General features: G+C 34.4%; 2 protein-coding genes across 2 annotated transcripts; both read left to right on the top strand.

Moving 5' to 3' along the window:
• Positions 1-11,501: 11,501 nt before the first annotated feature.
• On the top strand, positions 11,502-15,628 carry LOC124938165 (protein SLOW GREEN 1, chloroplastic). The gene is made up of 4 exons (XM_047478551.1): positions 11,502-12,216; positions 14,242-14,388; positions 14,994-15,074; positions 15,195-15,628. Exons 1-4 carry the CDS (start codon positions 11,560-11,562, stop codon positions 15,381-15,383), a joined length of 1,074 nt encoding a protein of 357 aa, XP_047334507.1. The 5' UTR covers positions 11,502-11,559; the 3' UTR covers positions 15,384-15,628.
• Positions 15,629-17,477: 1,849 nt separating this feature from the next.
• Positions 17,478-25,383, top strand: LOC124937908 (protein RMD5 homolog). The gene is made up of 3 exons (XM_047478241.1): positions 17,478-17,575; positions 17,709-17,945; positions 23,975-25,383. Exon 3 carries the CDS (start codon positions 23,996-23,998, stop codon positions 25,154-25,156), a length of 1,161 nt encoding a protein of 386 aa, XP_047334197.1. The 5' UTR covers positions 17,478-17,575; positions 17,709-17,945; positions 23,975-23,995; the 3' UTR covers positions 25,157-25,383.
• Positions 25,384-25,778: the final 395 nt, after the last annotated feature.

The following is a 25,778-nucleotide window of genomic DNA, read 5'->3' as shown; positions in this document are numbered from 1 at the left end:
ATGGTTTATTTTACTTAATTTTATAAATATAATATATAATTAAATACTAAATTAAATCATTAAAATAAAATATATTTCATAAAATTGAAAATTAAAATAAAATACATATTTTATCTTTATAATTTAATTTTACTCTATACAACTTTTATTTTATATTTGACTTGTTATTACAAATATTATATTTATTTTAATTTTTAATTTAATGTATTATATTTATAAATTTAAGTTAAAATAAAATATTTGTGTTATTTTAATATTTTGTAATAAATTTTATTTTAATATATAATATTTAAATTTTATTTAAATTATTCAATTAAATATTATTAATTTTAATGAAGTAATTAATGAATTAATTGATGAAAAAATGTAATTAATTAGTAAAGAGGGAAAAATTAATATTGTGAGAGAGAATAAAAAGATGATTATAATTGAAAAAAACAAAATATAAAACATCTATGGTAGCTGTGGAATAGAACAATAAGTCATACCACTATCATTTCATGGTCCTAGTAAAAAAAATAGAAGTATATCCCTATAAATATGAGATGCTGGGCATGTTTGTAAAGATTAATTTGAGTTTGAATTTAATTATATACCAGAAAAATGTTAATAATATTTTTTTTTAAAATATTCACTATCTCATTCTAAATGTGATAATATTTAAAAATATATTTATTAATTCAAACTAATAATAATATGATATTCTAACTTGAAAGAACTTTTCTAATGATTGGATCATTTTCAGGGATGTGCCAATATACAGTGGTTTCTACAGAACAAAAAATCGAAAAACTAAGGTTAGTGGGTTAAAAAAATAATATAAGATTTTTATATCAAATCAATTGAGAATAGTGATCTTAATAATATGATTGGAAAAAAAAGTTCTTAATAATGTTTTGCAATATAGTTGACAGGTTCATTTGGACTTCTCTAAATAATGTGTACTTTTGAATTCTAGTGACAACAAAATTTGTATAATGAAACTTTTTTAATTATTTCTTACATTTTTTTTAATGTTCTTTTTCACGTCTTTAATCTTAAAAAAAGATAGAAAAAATGAAGGTATTGTAATGATAGAAATTAATCCCATGGTTATTATTGATAAACAATGTTACAATATATACTAGTCAAAAGACTCTTAATAAGGTAAACCACTAATCTAGGAATCTAAACAAGGTAACCCACTAATCTAGGAATCTAAACAAGGTAACAAGATATATACAATATACTAATACACCCCCGCAGTCGAAACGGGAGATTCTCGGACGCTGAGACTGTCTCTGAAATCTTCAAATAGTATGCGCGGAAGTCCTTTGGTGAATATGTCAGCGATTTGAAAACGAGAAGGCATATGAAGAATGCGAACTTTACCTCTATCTACTTTTTCCCTTACAAAGTGTATGTCCATTTCGATGTGTTTGGTACGTTGATGTTGGACCGGATTTTGGGAGAGATAAATCGCACTTATGTTGTCGCAGTAGACCAGTGTGGCTTTGTCCAATGAGATACGAAGTTCTAACAATAAATTGCGAAGCCAACAGGATTCGGAGACAACATTGGCAACTCCTCTATATTCAGCTTCAGCACTAGAACGAGAAAGTGTGGATTGCCGTTTTGACGACCAAGACAGAAGATTATCGCCTAGGAAGACGCAATAGCCAGATGTAGAGCGACGGGTATCTGGACATCCTCCCCAGTCTGCATCAGTATATGAAACGAGTGTAGACAGTGAGGATTTGTAAAGATGAAGGCCATAGTGCTTTGTACCCTGTAAGTATCGAATGATTCTGTGTAAGGCAGCCAAGTGAGCCTCTTTCGGATCATGCATGTGGAGGCAAATTTGCTGGACTGCATATGAAATATCAGGACGTGTGAAAGTAAGATACTGTAGTGCTCCGGCTAAACTTCTGTAATGAGTGGGGTCAGAGACTGGTGGACTAGTTGATTTTCCAAGTTTGCCATTTGTATCGACCGGCGTTTGTGTTGATTTGCAAGTAGACATTCCAGCACGATCAATAATTTCTTCAGCATATTTCTTCTGACTAAGACAAAGTCCATCCTTAGTATACGATACAGCAACTCCCAAGAAATAGCTTAATTTACCTAAATCCTTCATAGCAAATTCTGCGCCTAAGCTTTTCATGAGAGTCTGACGTAACTGATCAGACGAAGCCGTAATGATAATGTCATCAACATACAAGAGTAGATAGGCAATTTCGGACCCATGTTGATAGATAAAAAGCGAATGATCAGTCGTGCTGTGTGTAAAACCGATTGTAGAGACAAAATCTGCAAACCTTTGATACCAAGCACGAGGAGCTTGTTTTAAGCCGTATAAAGATTTGCGCAATAAACAAACATGGTCGGGAAAGATTTTGTCTCTAAAACCGAAAGGCTGATGCATGTAAACTGTTTCGTTGAGATTACCATGTAAAAATGCATTCTTGACGTCCATTTGGTGAATGGACCAAGACTTCGATAAAGCAATGCTCAGAACAGTTCGTATGGTGGCTGGTTTGACAACAGGACTAAAGGTTTCTTCACAATTGATTCCAATCTGCTGAGACCTGCCATCACCAACAAGACGGGCTTTATGCCTCTCAAAAGAGCCGTCAGAGTTAGTTTTATGCTTAAAATCCACATGCATCGTATAATATCAACACCCTGAGGACGCGGAACCAAGTCCCAAGTCTTATTACTAATTAAAGCGTTAAACTCATCGTCCATGGCGGCTTTCCAATTCGGGTCTGATAAAGCTAACTTTGGGTTTTTGGGAATAGGCGATGGAGATGTGAGTGTGTTTAGATTGAAAATGCGTTTTGGACAGACAATCCCATCCATTGCGCGGGTTCGTATTGTCCGTGTTGGATTGATGATGGTTGGTGAATGATTTGGACGGTTTGGTCTTGTGGACGGGCTGGTCGTGTTTGGGTTTGGGCCTGGTGAAGTGGTGATGGGTGATGGTGGGTTTGGTGGAGTGTGTTGAGTTGATAATGGGCTCGGTAATGGAGTGTTGTTTGGTGGGGAAATGGACTCGGTGATGGGCGGGGTTTGGATGTGTATTGGGATGGTTATTGGTTCGGATTGAGATGGGTGAGTTGAGTTTGGGTTTTGGACAAGAGAAAAGGGAAATTTTGTTTCGTCAAAAATGACGTGACGAGAGATGATAAATCTTTTTGAGGCTGGGTCGTAGCATTTGTAGCCGCGATGATTAGAGGGGTATCCTAAAAAGACACAAGGGGTAGAGCGTTTATGAAGTTTGTGAATAGTGGTTGGAGGAAGAAGAGGATAGCAAAGACAACCGAAATTTTTAGGTGAGAGTAAGAAGGAGTTCGGTTATATAGAAGTTGAGTGGGTGAGAAATTTCGAATTTGTTTATTTGGAAGAATATTTAGGAGATAAGTGGTCATTTCGAGGGCGTGATGCCAAAAATTTAACGGGAGAGAAGCATGAGTAAGCAATGTTCGAATCATGTTATTTATGGTGCGTATTTTTCTTTCTGCTTTACCATTTTGAGGAGAAGTATAGGGGCAAGAGAGGCGAAATTGTAGACCATTTTTGTCACAAAATGTACGAAATTGACTGTTGTTATATTCAGTTCCGTTGTCACATTGGATTGTTTTAATGGGCTTTTGAAATTGTGTTTGAATTTGATTTTGAAGTGTAGAGAAGACGGAGAATACTTGGGATTTGTTTCCAATTGGAAAAGTCCAAAGGAAATTTGTGTAATCATCAAGAAACAGAATATAGTATTTATGTCCATTTGTACTTAGCACAGGCGACGTCCACAAATCACTATGAATAATATCGAATGGGGAAGTAGTACAAGAGACAGAATTGGTAAATGGTAACTTAACTTGTTTACCAAAGATGCAAGACTCACAGAGTTTAGACCCTAAAACGGGCTTACAAGAAATAGAATTTGATTTATTGAGAGAATGCAAAATATCGACACCGGGGTGTCCTAATCTATTATGCCATAAATTTGACGAAATTGCAGTAACGAAGAATTAGTTGGGGGTTTTTGGCTTTGGCTCGACAGAGAGAGTGGGTAGAGATCCCCCGAGCTATTGTTCCTCATGATAACCTTCCCCGTCTGGAAATCCTTTACAGAAAAACCAAGTGAGTCAAATTCTACAGAGACGTTGTTATCACGAGTAAACCGACGAATAGATATAAGATTTTTAATGAGTTTGGGAGCATGTAGAACATTGTTCAGAAGTAAGGGTGGTAAGGGTGGTTTTAAGTTAGTTTTACCAATACCGCGAATCGGGATTTCCTGTCCACTCCCAACCATGATATTTTTAACACAATTTAAATTAGAATAAGGCGAGAGACTACCTGAGTTGGGGTGTCATGTGTGAAGTGCTCCCGAATCCATGTACCAAGTATCGTCAGGCGGAGTAAGGGATAAAGTGTGCATCGCCTGATTGATATCGGTTGCAACGTAACTTTGGGGCTGCTGCTGGCTCGTCTCAGCCATGTAGGCCTGCTGTGGCCGAGAACCGAGTACGCCTGCTCCTGCTGTCCGAGTGTGTTGCTGCTGATAGCCAGAACCGCGCCAGGAGGCGCCTTGTTGCTGTTGACCAGATGCGTGCCAGGGGGCGCTTTGCTGCTGCGGCCAGATCTGTTGTGTCGGGTAGGGACAAGGGGGTGCTGTCCAGCCCGCAGGCGCCCACTGTGCCCATTGCTGTTGGCCAGGAGGTGCCCAGAATTGCTGCTGCTGGTGGTATGTGCGGCTGGTGTTGCGACCGCGTCCTCTGCCGCGCTGGCTGCGTCCTCGGCCCTGGCCGGCCTGTTCCTGCGCGCTAGAGGTGCCCTGCTGCTGCTGCTGGCCGGTAGCACGGGCTGATTGGCTAGAGTTGTTTCCGCGGCCTTGGCTACGATCGTCCGAGGCAATAAAAGAGGTGTTTGTGTGGACGAATTCATCCTTCCTTGTTTCAACAAGGAGCAATCAGATCTAGCATCGTAGAAAGATGGGAGAGGCTTCTTTTGACCTATTATGGTGGCGATTGTTTCGTAGTTTTCATTCAAACCCCCAAGTAGACGCAACACCAGTCGATTTTCAGAAACGGGGCAATCAACATTAGCAAGTTGATCCGCAATCATCTTCAATTCAGTGCAATAAGCACTCATGTTTGGGAAATCATTGAGACGAATTTGAGAAAACCTATTTTCAAGATACATAGCGCGAGAACCTGTGTTATCTTGAAATATATTCGCTAAACGTTCCCAAGCCTGAGCAGCCGTCATACCAGGTTTTTGGATCGTGTTTAGTAGATCCTTGGATATTGTTCCAAATATCCATTGCTTGACAAGGGCGTCAAGGCGTTTCCACAGAAGAGAGTCGGTCTCGGAAGATGTTGAAGGTGTTTCGGAGGCGTTGGGAGTTTTTGGTTTGAGATGTTCGTAAACATTGTGAATCAAGCAGTGGTTTTCGAGAAGGTCTGCCCAAGAGAGATATTCCTCGCTACCCATCTCTAGGGTGATAGGAATTATGGAGCGGAGATTGTTAACAGAGAAAGCAGAGTGGTATTGAGAAACAGACATGGTGGTGGGCGTCTGACTTTGATTGGAGGAGGAGTCTGAATTAGTAGGTGGGACAGACATTAGAAGTTTGTGCGTGAGGCAGCAAGGTGGGAGGAAGAGAAAAAAAAAATTCGATTGATGATCTTGAGAGGATCTTTACTCTGATACCATGATAGAAATTAATCCCATGGTTATTATTGATAAACAATGTTACAATATATACTAGTCAAAAGACTCTTAATAAGGTAAACCACTAATCTAGGAATCTAAACAAGGTAACCCACTAATCTAGGAATCTAAACAAGGTAACAAGATATATACAATATACTAATATGTAAGCCTATAAAAGTCTTTACCTAATTTAAAATATTAAATTATGGAAAGGTACTAACATGGCCTGGGCAAGTTGGATCAAGAACAACTAAAATGTCATTGATAACTTTTGACTAAATTCGATCAATTTGCTTCCTAAACCGACTTTAGAAGGCTATAAATAGTTTTCCTTGTTGAATCCGAAGGCAAGAGAGAACCTCTCGAGCTCTTCTGAAAATTATAAAAAAAACTGCCATTAAAGCTCAAATATTCTAGATTTTTTGAAAATCGGTGTAAGGCCTTAAAGTTTGGATCCAAGCATCCCTAAAGCTTCCCTAAGGTCTAAGGAGTGTCTTCAATCCTCGATAATCATCTAATCACTCTCTAATTCAATCTTCTAGTTTAAAATTGAAATTTTTATATTGTATACTACATGGTTTTGGATTTTGTGATTGGAAAACGATCCTAGGATCATTTGTATGCTTTTTGTTGAAGCTAAAATCGATCAATCGATTAAAACTAGAAAACCCAAAATTTGAATTTGGAAAATCCCAAATCGGGTTTTCTAATGCTCAAGAACATCCGCCCATAAAACTTCCCAATATGTTTTTAATGATGCTGGGAACCTATTTGGATCATGTTTGATCCATCCCGAACATGTTTAATCAAAATAAAAAATTTCAAAATAAATGAAAATTTTAAATTCTTGAATTGGTCAAAATAAACAACTAGTGTTCATGTTTTGGTGTCAATCAATTATATAAGAAAGTTATTGACAAACTCCTTACACTTCATTAAAGCTTAAAAAACCAAGAACCCAATTTTTATCTCCAAACTGTTTTTATGAAATCGAACATCATCCAGGTTGAATTAAACCTTGAGATGATGTTCATTTTGTTTCTAGGAGTTTTGTGAAGCTACCCAGGCCCCTAGATCAAATGATCTAAGCCTTAATTAAAATTACAAAGTTTGTAGTTTTGATGTTCTTGAAGATTGTAAGCACTAAAAGTCCACATTCCCAATTTATAAATTTTAAAATAATTATTTTGATTGTTTTCAAAATCAAATAATTAACCCCAATGCCAAAACCTAACTAAAAAATTAATTTAATTAATTATTGTAATAATTAAATCTAAATTAATTAAGGGTAATGGTCAAATCAAATAAATAAAATAATTTGGGATAAATGTTGTACACATTTTATCATAAATTAATTTTAAAAAATCAAGGGATTAAAAATAAATAATTTAGGATGGATGTTGTATCTATTTTATCCAAAATAAATTATTTATTAAGCCCAAAAATATACAAAATAAAATAAATTGACATAATAAATGTCATATTTATTTTAAATATTTTGTGTTTTTTAAAACATTTTAAAATAAAGCCAAATGGGTGGAAAAAAATCAATTTCAAATAAACCCTTAAGGTTTTAAATAATAAATAAAATTCGCAATCGGGTGTAGCCGAAATCTGAAAGGATTGTTACAGTCGAAACCACGATCATCAAATGAGTGTTGGATTCTCATCCAACGCCCAAGAGCAGCCCATGTCGCCTACTACAACAAAATAAGGCACGCACGAAGCAGCAGATCATCAAACGGCCACTTCAACGTCGTCTCCTCAAACGTGGACAGAACATTCGTGCGCTGACGGAACGCTCTGCGTTTGCCAAATGCGCCCGAAACAACGTTGTTTCGCCTGGATCATCATCTTCATCGTGATCGCCAAAAGGATAAACATACGCAACCATCTTTGATATTTTAAAGATGGAACTCAGTCGTTTCTGAATTTTTTGACTGCATTGGAAAAGTGAAATGATACCCTACTACGGTGATTATTTCCCCTATATCTAGGATCGTAATTACGACCTATATCAACAAGTTGGATCAAGAACAACCAAAACACCATCATGAGTGTTTGACTGATTCAAGCCAACTTGATCCTCAAACCGACTTTTGATATTTTTGAAGCCAAGAGACAGCCTCTCAAGCTTCAAATCCGAAAAACACAGAAATCCGCCAATGAAGCTCAATGTTTTTAGAATTTTGGAATTTTCACCACATGCCTTAAAGCTTGGATCCAGGCATCCCAAAAGCTTCCCTGAGGTCTAAGAAGTGTTCTTCGATCCTTGGTATGCTTCAAAACACCCTTTAATTCAATCTTCCCGTTTGAAATTAAAAAATTTATATTTCAATTTTATAAGTTTGTATATTGCTTGGTTTTGGATTTCTTGATTGAAAAATGATCCTAGGATCATTTACAAGTTTTCTGTGGAAGATATGATCAATCAATCGATCTTAAACAAAAAAAACTAAATTTGAATTTGGAAAAATTAAAAAACGGATTTTTTATTCTTTGGCTAATCCTCAAGAACAACAGCTCAAAAAGCTTCTCGGCTTGTTTCTAATGATGTTGGGCACCTATTTAGATCATGTTTGATCCAGCTCGGTCATATTTGATCAAAATCAAAATTTGCAAAATAAATGAAATACAAATGAACAACAATTCTTCATGTTTTGGTACCAATCAATCACATGAAGTATAAGGAAATTATTGGCAAGCTCCTTATACTTCATTAAACTTTAAAAACCAAAAATCCAATTTTTGGCCTTCAAACTATTTTGAACAAATTGATCATCACCTAGGTCGAATGGTACATTGGGATGATGTTTCTAATGTGCATGAGAGCTTTGTGAAGTTACCTAAGTCCTTTGATCAAAGAATCAAAACCTCCATTAAAACTGCAAGACCTGCAATTTTGATGTTCTTGAGGACCGACAAGTTCGACCATGACCAAGAGGTCCGACCGAGGTTATTTAGTCAGGACCGAGAGGTCCGACCGATGTTCTTCATCTAGGACTGAGAGGTCCAACCAATGTTCTTCAGCTAGGACCGAGAAATCGGACCGATGTTTTCCAACCAGGACCGAGAGGTCCGATAAAAGATTTTTACATCCGACTGAGAAATTGAACATATGATCGAGGAGTCTCACATCCGACTAAGAATTTTTGAGCCCATGATCGATGACTTTCACCCAAGACCGATTAGTTTGTTGAGAATTCTGGCACCCGACCGAGAATTCTAGCCAAGAACTAAGAGACTTAGCACCCCGACCGAGAATTCTAGCCAAGGACCGAGAGGCCTTAACACCTCGACCGAGGATCCTAAGTCAAGACCGATGGAGACCTAACCTAGGACCGAGAGCCTTTTAGCCTGACCGATGAAAACGAACACAGGATCGAGGACACCGGTCCTAAGGCCCGCTTGGTTCCGATTTTAAAATTCTAAAATTATTTTTATAATTTTGGAACCCCAAATCATTTTCTAAAAATCATAAAAAATAGAAAATGATTTCAAAATATTTTTGGGATATTTCTAAAAAAAATATTTTGATAAAGGATCGTTTGAGATTTATTTTTAAACTCTAATGCCTTTTAAATTATTATTTTCAAGTATTTTCCTCTCTAGTCAACGTCATCGCGAACATGTACCAACAATTAAATATTGTTTACAATTTTTAAATACACAAAAATTGTGCATGTCTAGGACCGGAAGAATAATTGGTTAAATAAAATTTTATACAACCAAATTTCAAATGCCAAGACTTCATAAAGTAGAAACCGTTTTTAAAACGGGTATGGAGGATAAAGTGAGAAAGCTCTTTCCCGAGTATCACCAAACTACGAACTAAACGAAACTCTAGTGAAAACTAATTTGTACACGTACACCTTTTATTGATTTTAAAAATTAATTGTTGACTCTGTTTTCAAATAAATAATCTTTTAAATTAATTATTTTTAATTAATTTAAACACAGATTTTCAAAAATCAAATTTTAGTTTGGTTATAACAAATATAAAGATTATTTAAACTTGAACCCAAATTAATTATTTTTATAATTAATTTCAAAGTTGTCATGAATTATTTAAAACCTTTTAAAATAATTATTTATTTTAAAAAGATTTATGACACATAAACCGAGGTTGAATTTCTCGAACCTCGAGCTTTTCTGAGACCAAGGGTTTTTTTGGGGTTATAAGGATCGAGAGGTTCGACCGAGGATCTTTAATCAGGATTGAGAAATTTCGGCTAAGACCAAAAAGTCCGATTGAGAAATTTCATTTAGGACCGAGAAGTCCGACCGAAAAATTTCAGTTATAACCGAGAGATCCGACCGTGAAATTTTGACTAGGACCGAGAGGTCCGACCAAGGATTTTGACATTCGACCTAGAAGTCCAACCGATAAATTTCAGCTAGCACTGAGAGGTCCGACCAAGGATTTTGACATCGACCGAGAATCTGAACCTAGGACCGATGAGTCTCGCACCCGATTGAGAACTCCTAAACTTGGGACCGATGAAGTTAACCTCAAGCTAACTTAGGACCGATGGTTTCCACACCCGACTGAGTGACTTCAGCACCTTGACCGAGGAACTTCCAACATAGGACCGAGGGTCCTAGCACCGACCAATGAAAACGTACCCAAGACCGAGGACATCGATCCTATAACATGTTTGGTTGCACTTTCATTTTCTAAAATTATTTTTTTAATTTTAGAACCTCAAATCATTTTCTAAAAATCCCCAAAATAAAATAAAAAATATTTTCAAAATATTTTTGGGATATTTTCACAAAAAAAATATTTTGATAAAGCTCGTTTGAAATTTATTTTTAAACCTTAATATCTTTAATACTGATGTTCTTCACGTATTTCTTCTCTAGTCATCATCATCAGCAATAAGTACACCAACATTTAAATATTGTTGTTACAGTTTTAAATATACAAAAAAGCATATGCATGTCTAGGACCGCAAGAATAATTGGTTAAAATAAAACGTTATGCAACCAATTTTCAAAAAGCCAATATTTTATAAAGTACAGACCGTTTTTAAAATGGATACAAATGATGAGGCGCGAAAACTCTTTCTCAAGTATCATCAAACTACGAATCAAATGAAACTCTAGTTAAAAATACATTTGTACATATATACCTTTTTATTGATATTAAAATTATCAATTGGCGACTTTGTTTCAAATAAATAATCTTTTAAATTAATTATTTTTAATTTATTTAAATATAGATTTCCAAAAAATAAATTTTAATTTGACTATTTAAACTTGAACCCAAATTAATTATTTTTATAATTAATTTCAAGCTGTCAAATTCGTTTAAAATTTTTTAAATAATATTTTATTTTAAAAATATTCTTGACACGCAAATAAATTTTGAAAATTTCCAAACCTTAATTTTTTCCGAAAAAAGGGTTTTCTGGAGGGTTACAAATGTCTAATGTGAATGATGAGATTATAAGGTTGTAAACGAGTCAAGTATCCTCTTGAAGTAAATCGATCTTACACTTCCACATTCCAAACAACGTAGCAAATCAATTTTCACATGCTCGAAAAAATTTCAAGTAATATTATCTTGGTCCTAGTTAGCTATTTAGATTATTATTATTGTACTAATGAACTTGTAAGAGATTTTTTCTTCAAGATGTTATGTTCATAGGAGTAATTCATTGAGACTAAAATGTTATGTTCTGTAATAATTTTTTTCATACTTTCGATAACCTCAAGCGTTTATTCCTAGGAAGCAGTGATATTCTCATGTTTATGATTTTTTTTACTCGAATGTTATTTAATAAAATAGTGAGAAGAGAGCAAACCCCCAAAACCCGAAAAGCCCTCTTCAGTTCTTCATCTTCTTGAACAAACATGGTTTCTGCAACATCAGCCTCCACGAATCTTGCTCTTTCCCACTACATTCATCCAGAACTTTTCTCAACTCATCCACCAATTTCGATCGCTTCTACCCTCTTTCCCAAACTGCCACATCCATCAAGATTTACTTTGTTCGCCCTGTCTTCCAAACACTATTCTCCATGTCCAACTCCGACATCTGCGGTCCGCCCACATATTCGTTCTTCTTTCTCTCCACTAAAGAACATCTCCAACTTCTGCACGGAAAAGGCTGTAGCCGTGCTTATCGGTTCATTCGTTTTGATGGGTTACATCGGTGCTAGGCCAGTATTGGCGACACCTTTGCAGAAAACCAGTTATGTTGAAAAGATGGAAGAGGTGAGAAGAACAGAGAATAACGATGGGGATGAAGAGACTATGTGTGAGAAATTGGTGGAGCAGAACCCGAGTGATGTTGAAGCATTGAAAAGAGTTTTATATTGTAAAATGAGGAAAGGGAAGACGACTGAAGCTATTCGGTATGTTGAAAAGCTGATTGATCTTCAACCAAAAGAGGTCGAGTGGCGAGTCCTGAACGCCCTTTGTTACGAGATTGCTGGGATGTTTAGCACAGCTAAGAGATTATTCAAGCAAATTTTAAAGGAGAGGCCTTTACATCTAAGAGCTTTACATGTATGTATGAATGCTTACTCAACATTTTCATCATCTTCTTTATTGTCTGTTTTTTCTTTCTTATTTTGAATTGTATGATCATGTTTCTGATAGTCAATTAGGGTGTTTGGTTTTACAATATGAAGCTTTAGCTAAGGGTGTATTTTGTTTATACTTACAGGCTCTAGTTTGGTTGATTGTTCATGAATATAAGCTAGTAATAATGTATATTAACTTCAATATCCATGAAACAACCTAGGTATTGGCGAAACTCTATGTTATTTTGACCCATTACAATATGTAGAAGTTGATAAAGCACTTTGAAAGGATGCTAGCTAATTGGAATCTGTAAAGGATGAAGTTGATTATTTATGATGTGTGAATTATTCCTCTTGTTGTGTAAATACATGAGAGGAAGAGAGGAAAACGTTACACTTTTGATAGTGAAATGATTTCTAAATGATCAAAGTGGTAGAACATGACTCAACCACTATAAATTCTCTTTCTTTTTGAATTTTAGGAAGCTAACACGACCCCCAGTAATGTTGTTTCCCACTTCAACTTAGAACATTCTTAGTGAAAATCATCCACTATAAATTGTTGTGGTATCATCGCTTTGGAATGCTTGCTGTGAATGTGAGAATTTTATCTTGGGAAATAAGTTCATTTTGCTGTTTTAACTTGCATCAAATACTCGCTTTGCTTCTTCAACTTGTGCCGAGCTCATTTTGTTTTTTGAACTTTTTACAACGGCTCAAATTACATTGGTTAACTCTGTTAAGTTCTTAAATCATCTCTATACAATTTATGTAGATCCTAATCTCATTCATTGACTAAAAATATTATTTTCTTTCTAAATCAAGACCTTAATGTATTTAACCATTAAATGATGAAGAGAGTAATTTGAGCCATTTTTTAAGTTGTGGAAGCAAAAGAAGCTTTTCCTTTATCTTGTCATTGAGTGGAGGGTTGAAATTGTTCAAGTATGCCAACACAATATATTGAGAAAGATTGTGTTGATAACTTTATTAATACAAACTTTAACATTTCAAAAAGTAAATAATATTAAGAAAGATAGTTCCAAACTCTTGTCCAGTATAGCCAAAACATTTAAATTTGAGTTTTCTTATTATCAAATTTGAATTGAGCTTTACAAATATCCAACTTAATCAGCTCGTATTAAGCTCGCCATCAAATAGCGTTATTAACAACTCTAACAGTAAGAAGGTTGGTGAGTTTTCAGAGAATTGAGCTTCCAATGCAGCAGCTGTGAGGAGTACAATAAGGGCTATCCTTGTTCAATAAAAATCCTTTTTTTCTTATTCATTAAGGAAAAACTTTTCAATGGGTCCATTCAATTTAACCCACTATTTACTTATTCAGGTGCCAGTATGAACCATTTCTTCTGATTGTAACCTGCATCTTAAGAGGTTGTTTGATACTACTTGAATATGTACTCATGAATTTTAATGCTTCTTAAGATGATTTTACTAAATTTTGTATTGAAACCTGAAATGATGGACTGGTTTGTAGAAAACGCAAATTGAGGAATTTCTCTTTAGGATGATTTTACTTGGCATTTTTTAGGCTTATTTTCATTATTAGTTTGTTGACAGTAAAAATAATCTAATGAAGATCAAATTTCTTCTATCGGGCTCAAGAGATGAATAGATAAAATTTGTAACATTCATACTTCCCACTCTAATTGTCGTTCCTTCAAGAGTAGCATATTTATTCTGTGATAAGATTATTTATGATGTGTCACTATATAGTTTCGAATCACATCCCACGAGTACTTAGGACAAATGAGAAACACTCAATATCTCAACTGGATTCATATTAAGATGAAATCTAATTGAAAAAATGTTTTCGAATGGGGCCTTTGCAATCTCAGATTAGTTGTATAATCAGCCAATTAAAAGAAAATACGCAGAATGTACGTAACAATTGATTACAGAGAATACGATTCCTTTCCATTATATTTTCTTTTCAACATCTCATAACAAATTATTCATTTTGCTTTGACCATTCATTGGATATGTGCAGGGTCTGGCAATGACAATGCACAAGAACCATGAAGGACCAGCTGTCTTTGAGATGTTGATTAATGCTCTCCAGTTAGCTCGTCGGAAGAAAAGAGTCACTGAAGAGAGAAACATTAGAATTCTAATTGCTCAGATGCATGTCGTGAAGGTGAATACTTTGAACCATTCTTATTACTAACATATTTCCTTTCATTATTTATTCAATTTGCTTTTTGTTTATTCTAAATGCTTCACTTCTTTCAGAAGATTGATTGTTCACTTGGCTCGTTTCAAAAAATGCTTCAACACTTTAGTTTATATGACTTTGTATCACCATAAATAAATGCACACGTATAGCTTATTGGAAACTTAAATTTTGTATCTATCTCTTTCACAATTATGATCTCATTGAAAAATCGCAAAAGCTTATAACTTTAAGGGTTTTTTTTGTTTGGTATAAGATTGGTTTTTGGATCACCCACCCATGATAGCTCAAGTGGATAGTGTTGGGACTAGAAAGGTTGTGAGATCTTAAGATCGAATATCACTGAAAACACTTTGATTGAAGTGGGTCCTCGAGAGATTAATCCTGGGTTAAACCTAATCATGATCCAAAATATATAGTCTTTATACCAAGTAAATCCAATATCACTCTATAAATTATGGTCCAGATTATTTCTATATTGTGAATTTCGACTAACATAACAACATGAAAGTAGTAGAACATTCTAACTCATAGAAATATGATCCTGAAACTTATCATGTTCCCTGCAGGGAGAATTGGAGGAGGGTTTGAAAGATTTCCAAAGTCTGGTTGATGAGAACCCTCGGGATTTTAGGCCTTATCTTTGTCAGGCAAGTGATTGATTAGTATTATGGTTCAATTTTCACAAGGATTAGTTTATGCTTCATCAAATTGATTGAGATATAGGAGCATTTTGCTTGTAGTTTCTGACATAGCATTATTTGATATAGGGCATAATTTATAGTTTGATGGGTAAAACGAAGGAAGCCCAAGAACATTTCGAGTTGTATCGAAGTATGGTACCGGAAGAATTTCCAGAGAGGGGATTCTTGGATGAAGTCGTACTTGAAGCGAAAAATAAATCAAGGGACCAGCTGAAGAAAGAGTTCAATGTTAATTTCTCTAACAAGAATCAATAGGAACTATTACAATTTGGATTTAAGAACTTTTGAGTTCTTGTAGAGGTATGAATAGTCCCCCCACCCCCTTAGGGGAGTTTGATTTATTAGGCTTTTCATTTTCTGAGTTGTTGTGAAAACTGGGTAGTTGTGGTGTGTACATAAAGGCTAGTTTGATTGCTCAATTTTACAAGACCAATATCTCTTTTTTGGCTATTTTTGTAATTTTCTTTTATGAATAGAGTGTTTAGATCAGTTTACATACTCGACTAATGCACTTTCGTTTAGATTTGAGTTGATGTTGTGTTTTGTCTGGTGCAATATTTCATTTAATCAGATTGAATTTTTTATTTCGGATTTTTGTGATTTGAATAATACTCACAATTGACATTGGGTTGTTTGCTGCTCATATTCTTTAATTGTGTTGATAATTATTTTTCGAGTCCGTATTCGTTTAGCAGTAAAGGAGACGAAACTGTCGAATCTGAAATTATTTTAATATTTTCAATAACGAGTTATTTCATTTGATCTTTTATATGGAGACTCTCTTATTTGTATCTCTTATAATTTGTACAAAATCATATACAGATGGTCAATTATTATTTGGCACTTAATAATTTTCAGTTAAGAATAATTTTAACTGCTGCTCAGAATATTTGATAGAAATTTTTGCACATCATTTTAGTAGTTTGATTGACTTATTCTATTTTAACACTCTCGTTTAAGAACTAGTTCGTCTTAGAGTTATCATTAATTAATTGCATTGTCTTAGAGTTATCATTAATTAATTGCATTATTGATTTTCTCTATTTAAAATTTTAATTTTTGTAAATTGTAATTTAATATTTACATTCATGGTTTGTATTGATTTTTAGTAGGTTTCATTTTGTACTATTTAATAAAAAAAAATTATGAATAACTATTTATAATAATAATATATATATATAAATAAAAATATAAAAGCTATATATATATATATAAATAAAAATATAAAAGCTAGGCTAACCTTTCACACAGGAGAAGACTTTATTCCACCAAATTATTGTTATTCAAACCAATAAAATTATTAGATAATAATAAATGAGTCGTAAATATATATGTATATATAAATTAAAAAAAATAGTTATTCGTTGTTTAATATCTGAGTATAAGAATTAGGATGGTGAGGAGTATTTTCCTCGTATGGTAGTGAAATATATTTCGAACTTAATTTTTATTTTACTATCCGATCCTAACAAGTATCTTTTTTTCTATGGTCATCTTCAATTCATCGGGTACCAAATTTTCAACGACTACTAAAATAATTAGTCATTTAACTTCATAATAATATCTGATAAGGTAAGAATTAGGAGATACGTAGTGAAGTACACATCTCCGAACTTGATTTTTTTTACTATCTGATCTTAACAAGTATCTCTTTTTCTATCCTCATCTCCAATTCATTGGGTACCCAATTTCTATCTAATACTCGATTACCAAAACTTATAAAATTGTAGAGGTTGATGAATAAAATATAATTTTAATAAATAATTTTAAAATTAAGAATATTGAAATGTTAAGAAAATAAATAAAAGTATTCCTCATACACTAATGTTGTACATATTAAAGAAGAGTTGTTATAGAGTACAGAAAAATTAGAATAAAGATGGAAGAAAAGTTAAAGATTAAATACAAAAGTATGATAGTGAGAATTAATATTTGTTATTAAAAGAAATTAAATTTTTTTTTTTAGAATTTAACAAAAACAAAGTTAAGATGAGACATAGATAAGAACAAAATAAATATTATATTTATGATAATATTTATAATGATGAGATATTTAAAATGTTATATTAATTTTTTAATAAAAAAATATTTTATTTTGTATATTATTATAGTCGGGTATTGAGTTTGAGTTTGAGTTTGGTAAACTCTTTATCCTTAGTTTCTATAATCCCGTATTCAATTGGGTACCTTCTCCTTTCCCATGCTCAACCCAGAACTCGACTAGATTTAAAATCGAATATACGTATACCAATTATCATCTTAAAAAAATATAAAAAATTATTCCATAAAATTAAATGAGGAAAACAAAATTAATGGCTTAAATTAAGGGTAATTAGGGATGAGTAGAGAGAAGTTTGATAAAATAAAAACAAAACTGGGGAATATATGAACAGTTTGATTGAGGGGTCATCAGAAAGATCTGCCTCATCCGATCCTTTCGCTGCCTTGTAAGAACTCTCTTTCTCTCTCTTTCTTTCTCAATCTCTTTCATTTTCTTGAATAAACCTGCAACTAATTGGCACTTAGGTCTTCCTATAAAATTTTACGATATCTAATTCTTTTTCATGATTCGATCTGAAGACTTCATCTTGTGAACTTGCGACTCGTGGGTATTTCGCCAATCCAGATTTCTATATATCTGTTTCTACGCTTTCGGTCCTTTCAAAGGCGATCTTTCACATTTTGCTCGCCAACTCTTCTTCATCTTGATCTTCCACCGTTCGGCAGTAAATCCAGAGTTTGGAACTTCGTGCCACACAGAACCTCTTTGGTGTCTTCGATTCTGCTTCGGCCTCGTTACTCCAATTGCCATCCAAGGTTTGTCTTCGTCCCCGGATTCCTAACTTTTCTGATTATATTGCTTGTTTCAACTCTTGATTACACTATAATCTGTAGTTTTTCTTTCATAACCCTCATCATATTTTTCATTGCTTTCTGTTTGTGTTAAAATTGTTGTGAATACTGATGTATCAACACACTCTGTTTCTTATGTCTTTCCTGTTTTTTTTTTTTGCTTCCTTCACATGGGATTGACCACATTTCTAATAAGGAGTATTAAGCTGTTTGGTTAAATATTTGCTTCCCCTTTGTAAACAACTATTTTTTTCCCTATCTGTTAAGTTAATTTTGGATTTGAGAGTGCAGCTGCCTCCATCCCCTTTCACCCCCTTTCACCTTTGAGTTACTGCTGAAATTTTTTGATCTTTCATGCAATGGTTTTGGATTTGAGACTTTTCCTTTCAGCACCATTGTTTATGATGCAAAAGTAGGGGGTGGGGACAGCTCTCCTTGAAGTCCCTTCTGCTTCCAGCCCTTGTCACTTAATTATCATTGAATTCTTCGTCGCCTTCTCATAAGTGGATGAAGTGACCATCTTTCCTTGGTTCTAACCACAAGATACCTCCTCTGACTCCCTTTTTCTTCATTGCTAAATAAGATTAGAACTGTTTATGATATTTGGATGGTATTGGAATCTGTTGCACAATCTCTAATCTTGTCTGAAAGGGTATCCCTGACTTTTCCTGCCTGAGCATATTTCCTGTTATTGCCACTGCCATTGATGATGACTTGGTATATTAGGAGAGAGAAGCATTTCATTTCACCAATTTCCTGGATGTTCTGAAGGGATTCAGTATTCTCCAAAAGAGAGGCTTTTGGACATACTAATAAAAACAATTAAGTGTAGTGCTATTATGTAATAGACCTCTAGGGTTTATACAAGAAGATATGATCAACTAGGATTTCTCGAATAAAGGAGATGAGAACTAGAGAATATTATAGATGAGAAAGCAATAGCCTAAGCTGAGGGAGAAATAGTCTTGTTTGCAACATACATAATCTGATAAGAAGTACCTTAGTTATTTCCTCTATTTATAATACCGAAGGCTCGTTTAACTCAGTGGTATAATGCAAGGCTCATGGCCACAAGGTCGTGGGTCCAAGCCTTCATGACCATTTTCATAAGAAAAATAAAATTTCTCTATTTATAATACCAAGCTAACAATATCTAACTAATTATATTCTTCAACTAACAGGCTTAAGTCAGGCCCACGAGGTCAAGCCCTCAAAGATCAGACCTAGGTCCTTTACATATTCAGGCTTCAAACCAAGGAATAGATTAAAAGTCAAACCCAATGAAATCATCCATAATTTGAAGGTTAAATTTGTCACGTTTGAAGCTAATTTATGGATCATCACCACAAACTATTAGCACACTTTGAAATTGTGATCCGAATAGGGAGCATAAGAAAATATATGGCATGATGCAAACAGAATGTTGAGCATGCTGGGATTTCATGGGGCATTTTCATAATTACATCTCAAGGCTGAGGGCTTCTCCACCTCAGTCGTAACCCTGACTTAGGTGGATAAAAGCTATTGAGAGGGTACAAAGTTCAATGGAACTGCATTTTGCTAACAGTGAAAAAAAGAAGAGGGTTTGGTACAGTGGAGAGACACTTTATTGTTAATGCAAAGGACACATAAAGTTTGATATTTGTATTGACCAAAAAATTACTAGTTACAGAAGAGAAGTGAACATGGGAAGAAAAATAAGCAATTAAATTTATGTTTAGAAGTTTGGGGTAGTTGGGTGTGATCTTTTCTTGCAGATGATTCATTGAAAGAATGGGTTGGATTGTTACTGAGTTAGTAACTTAGTGAAGTTGTGCTATCTCTTGTTTATGCTCTTAACATGGCATATATACAATATCTGAATTATACTACTCCTTGCATTCTAATTTTTCTTGGACATATGCCACCATTTTATTTCTCTCTTTGTTTTTGTATATATATTGTAATCTTGAATCATATGTTAACATCACTTTAATTAATATGCAAGAAAATCTTCTAGTTTCATCTTCTCTTATATCTCATTCTCTACAGATAATGTTACAGTTTACCAAACAATAGGTCTGGAGACTCTGGACAGTCTTAATAGCTCAAACTACTTACCTATTTTTCTAAAATAGTTCATTGGGATGTTGATGTATATCATAAATTATATTACAGTAAGAGGGATTTAGGAATTGTCCTTTATAATAGAAATTGGTAAGTCTCAGTTAGTGTTAAAATAAAGTAAGATTTAATGGAGTTAACGATGAAAGGTGATTTGTGTTAGTAAGTTGTGAATTTTGAGCCGACACGTGTTCAACAAACAAAATGAACAAAGAATAAAAGCTTGGCGACCCTTTTGAAAGTAACCCAACCTGAAAAAAGGTGCAAAAATGTAAACCAAACGAGGATTTTAGGATTCATACATTATGTGAAGAGTTTTAGCGTAAAGAAGTAAGGCAACTTGAATTTAATTATTGAATCTCTAAGTGATCATTTAGATTACCATGTGCTAATGAATTTATACACAAAGGAGAGAGAAAATAAAGAATTATAGAGTTTAAAGCGAGTATTATGGAGACAGGATTTCCATGGTGATGAATAACCATTGAAGCCATGCAAGACTAAACACATGTCATGGGAACTCAAATGACACTTCATAATTCACCACTTCTTCTCAAGTAGTGTAGAACAGATTGTGTATGCTCAACATGACACATATTTCTTCGTGGTTTGGTCATGAGAAGCTTCGGTGAAAATGTTAGCAATTTGGTTGCGAGAAGAAACGTACATCGACTTATTTGATCTGTTTAGAAATATTCCATGATTAAATGATTGTCAAGGTGATTGATTTTGTCGTGATGAACATGGTTCTTGGTAATACTTATTGCTTGATTATCGCATAGTAACTAGATGAGTTTCTCAATAAATATTCCCAATTCATTCAGTCACTGGACAAATCCAAATTCCTTCACATATTCCTAGAGTGAGAGCTCTATATTCTCGATGTTACTTCTTGGGACAACATACTGTTTCTTGCTTATTTAGGTGATAAGATTGCCCAAACAACATGCAATAACCACAAATATGGAGCATGTCGGGGACCTTCCTGTCATTATTTTGTGTAAAAGAAAGACCCTTTCCCTACGTACTTATGAGATACCCCATAATTCTGAATATTTTTATGAGGGACAATTCATATATTGGTTGACTACACTACAACAAACCCAATATGTGGTTGAGTGTGGGATAAATAAAGGAATCATCCTACAAAGTATATTTACATTGGGCTTATTTGGATACACTTTTTGTTTTTGTATCTAGATCTAAATGAGAAACAACCAATACTTTTTTTAATTTGTCTTCCATTGAGTTTAGTTTACAAATGTTTCTTTATCTATATTTAATTGAGAAATCTGATAGAAAAATGTTTCCAAATGAAGCCATTGTGATAAGAGATATTCCTTGCTTAAATCAAGTCAGTTCCTTGTCGAGAAAAACTTTAAGGGGACTGAGATTCTTGTATCAAATTCCTGATTAAGAAGCTTTTCCATTCTTGAGATTTCAACTTCATTGTGAGCTATGATGATGATGTCATCAACATAAACAAATATAACAATAAGCTTCTTTCTAAGTGAAGTTTTCATGAACATAGTATAATCTGTTTTTTACTTGGAGTATCCCTGTCTCATCACGTAAGTGGAACTTTTTGAACTAGGCTCTACAGATTTCTTCTGCCTTCACAAAGATTTGTGGAGTCTACATACTTTTCTGGATTTAGCTTCTCTTAACGGTATTTTCATATATACTTCTTCCAGATCTTCATTAAAAAAGACCTTAACATTGAGTTGATGAAGTTGTTTTTCTCCATTAACTGACATTGACAAGAGAATAATGTTGATGTAGAGCTTTGCAACATGGGAAAATGTTTCAAGATTTGGAGAAGCCTTTTGAATAAATATGAATTTTGAATCTTTTCATACCATTTGCTTTGTGTTGGCTTTGAAAGTCCACTTTCATTCAATGACCTTTAATCTTTAGTAAGGTTGCATGTGGACCGAGTGCGTTTTTTTAAATGTGCCTACATTTCTTCATCCACAACTTTTTCCATTCGGGGGTAGTTAAGAGCCTCATAGATATAGTTTGGTACATGCACTTTATCAAACTCAACAGTACATGCTCGATAAAATTTTAGAAACCTTTGTGGGAGACAATTAGATATGAGATGCATTGTGTGATATCTGGTTCTTTTTCTAAAAGCAATTGAGATGTTAAGAGTATAATTCAAAGGAATTTCACATTTTGGTGTCATACCTAATGAAATTTCTATTCAACTCGGTTCGGTTTGGATTCATGACCCGGTGTTGATGTGTAAATCATCGTGTGTATGCCCGTAACTTTTTTTCTGCAGGTGGTGAAGATGGTTTAAAAAGAGATGAATGTGTTCATGAGTCTGAATTAGTGGACTAATGAATGAATGGTTGGTTCTAATTGAGGATGAATACCATATGATACTCATATTTACTCACATTCTCCCCCAAAATATTAAGGTAGAATCTAAGTAGCACCGATACTCTGAAAAAATTGGAGTATTGGATACGATACATTAAAATGGATACAGGTATCGTTGACTTTCTTTCTGTAGGGTTTGACCAATTTGATACGGCTTGGACACTTTTTTTGGTGGATTTTAAAAAAAAATAAAACTTATAGGATTCAAACTGAAAGTAATTAAAATTTTGAGGGATTAATATAAAGTTACTAAAAAGTTAAATAAATTAACCCCTCTAACCTAATACTTCTCATTTCTTTTTTCTTACAGCAGTTCCTCTTGCCTTCTTTTTTTTTTCTTTTTAACTGCCGTCTTGCCTTGCTTCATCTTTTCCCAAGCATAAACTGCTCATACTCGCTAGCTACCGCCGCCCAATTGCCCACGCTTGCTAGCTGCCGCTCCATTAGTAATATTTTGTCTTATTTTCTTCTCCCTTTGTAACCCACTAGCTTTGCTAACTGTTATTGCTGTCTAAGATTCCTAGTTTCCTATTTAGCATATGATTTTGTTTGTCTGTTTCTTAATCATTTCTTTTGCTTTAGTATATTTGTCAATCTTATCAAATTAAGTTATTTAGGTTTGTAATGGAAACTTTCAGCCTAATTTGTCAAATAATATTTATATAGTTGTAATAATTTACCCTAAACGTATTGTGTCATATATTTCAAAATTTTCTGTATTGCCGTATTGTAGATACGATACCTGTATCTGTATCCATGCAACATAGGGTAGAATAGATGCATATTACTTTTTGGATTAATGTGGTGTTTTGAGAAACATCCCAAATATGGATTTTGTTGAAATCATGATTTGAATCACAATATTGATTACCAATAAAGGCCAATATTTATCTCCTATCAAAGCCCCAGTTCTTGAAAACACACTCATCCTGAAGTGTTATCAGAACTCCATCGCAACCTCGATCAAGAAAATGTCTTTTGTCTTATTCCATCCTCCTTCCAAGAAGGCCAAACAAATTAGGTGGGATACCTTGTTAATCTCAAGCATTCCATGCTTAAAATAACAACTCCCTAATAATGGAACTTTGTCAACAATCTGATGGAAAAAAAGCATGGATAAGGATGTGAGAAAATTAGGAGAAATGGGATGAGATCACAGAATAAAACTACATAGATACATGTTTATACAATTCTAGTACAAAATAACAATATATATACTTAATAGCTAATCTAATGCAATTTTATGGAAAGAAAATAAATTATGTTGTATTTTATGTGTCGTGTCCTTAAAAACATAATAAACATGGAATTTTAGGATAGAATGAGCCTATTTGTAAATAATTAGTATTTTGTCACAATCTCTGTACTCATTGTCGCTTCTTACATGTTCTATTCTTACTGAAAGCACCCACCTTCATTGAAGTGGAAAGATATTGAGGTGATCCATGGAAAAAGACAGTCTATATATTCTTGCTAATGCATTTCTCATTGTTTGATTTCAGTTATAGCCATCAGTTGAAAACATGGAGCTGAATTCAATTAAAGATGCGTTTGACCGTGTTACAAAGAAACAAAAGTTGTCTGCTTCAAAATCACAAGAAGTTGTCGATCAGATCATCCAGGAAATAGAACAAACCTTGTCAAAGCTCACAACCTCCGAAGATCCCATGTCTCAAACCAACTCCACAATCCTAACCGAGCTAAAAGCAAAGTTGAACGGGATTTCTCCTCTCTCCAATCTCGAAAGCACCCAGAAGGAACTCAACATCGCTCTAACCAAATACCCAAAACTCTTAGAGAAGTCATTCAATCCCGACATATCAAAGGCTTACAGAAACATAGACTTCAACTCCCACTTAGTTAACCAGATAATTGCAAGCCATTTCTACCGAGAAGGCCTATTTGAACTAGGCGACTTCTTCATAAGTGAGGCTGGTGAAACTGAAGAAGAAGCCGCTTCTCTAAGAACCCCTTTCCTTGAAATGTCTAGAATCCTTGAATCCATGAAGAATCGCGAACTGGGTCCCGCACTTTCCTGGGCCGCTGCCAATCGTGACAAATTAAAGCAAAACGGTTCCGATCTCGAACTGAAACTTCACCGTCTACAGTTCATCGAGATTCTACAGAACAGCGGAAGAGACGAGGGTCTTAAATACGTGAGAACCTTTCTCGTTCCATTTGCAACCGAGCATATGGAGGAAATTCAGAGGCTCACGGCGTGTGTTTTATGGGCAGGACGATTAGAGAAATCCCCATATTCGGAGTTACTATCCGAACATTGCGAAAACTTTGCTGACGAACTGACGAGGCAATACTGTAACATACTCGGTCAGTCTTGTAAGAGTCCATTGAGTGCGACGGTTATGGCAGGTATTCAAGGTTTGCCAACTTTGTTAAAGCTGATGAACGTGATGATGGGGAAGAAACAGGAATGGCTTACGATGAAACAACTGCCAGTTCCTTTGGATTTGGATAGGGAATTTCAGTTTCATTCGGTTTTTGTTTGTCCAGTTAGTCGCGAACAAGCGAGTGAAGAGAATCCTCCTATGTTGCTGTCGTGCGGGCATGTTTTGTGTAAGCAGTCTATTACTAAGTTGTCGAAGAATAACAGTACACGACCGTTTAAGTGCCCTTACTGCCCGTCTGAAGTTGAAGCTGCAAATTGTAGACAATTGTACTTTTGATGTTCATGTTTTTTTTTTTTTTTAAGTTATTGTTAGTGGATATGTGTTTTCCGTCATTTGTTATCTTAAGTATTTCGTTATGGACTTAATCGATTATGTTACTGTTTTGTGTGTCGTTCTTGCGTTAATGGATTTCTGTGTAAATAGTAATTTATTTTCAAATCCTGTAAGCTTTCAATCTAGAATCTCATATATGATTTATCTGTCAAACTTATATAGCAATGATTTCATCTTAATTGTAATGATTTATGTCTAATATGGCTTGTTACTATAAACCTTAAATCAATATTGATGTTTTTGTAGGGTTTAGGGTTGAAAAACACCCATTCTTTGTGGCTTAAGTTTTAAAGGAGGGGGATAAAGCGGAAATTTGATCAAATGAAAGAGGGTCATTCTCAAAAGTAACTTCAAAAATTTCAGTTTTTATATTTAATTTTTTTTTTAAATTTGGGCAGTTTTATCATTATTTTTTTATTTTTTTTTTATTTTAGCTTATCCGGCAACCCCATTTCTCACTTTTCTTTTCCTCTTTCTTCCCCCATTGACCGATACTCTTCCCCCCAAACTCTCGCCTCAGACTCCCATGCCTAAGCCCGGACTCCCCCAACTACACCATCCGCGA

Source organism: Impatiens glandulifera, chromosome 5, assembly GCF_907164915.1.
Source record: "Impatiens glandulifera chromosome 5, dImpGla2.1, whole genome shotgun sequence".
In the NCBI taxonomy this organism is placed as follows: domain Eukaryota; kingdom Viridiplantae; phylum Streptophyta; class Magnoliopsida; order Ericales; family Balsaminaceae; genus Impatiens; species Impatiens glandulifera.
This window is presented reverse-complemented; position numbering and strand designations above follow the sequence as displayed.

Coding starts and splice junctions, on each gene's coding strand:
- LOC124938165 (XM_047478551.1), top strand. CDS start 11,560: ATGGTTTCTGCAACATCAGCCTCCACGAATCTTGCTCTTTCCCACTAC. Junction 12,217..14,241: donor TACATCTAAGAGCTTTACAT/GTATGTATGAAT, acceptor GGATATGTGCAG/GGTCTGGCAATGACAATGCA. Junction 15,075..15,194: donor TTAGGCCTTATCTTTGTCAG/GCAAGTGATTGA, acceptor TATTTGATATAG/GGCATAATTTATAGTTTGAT.
- LOC124937908 (XM_047478241.1), top strand. CDS start 23,996: ATGGAGCTGAATTCAATTAAAGATGCGTTTGACCGTGTTACAAAGAAA.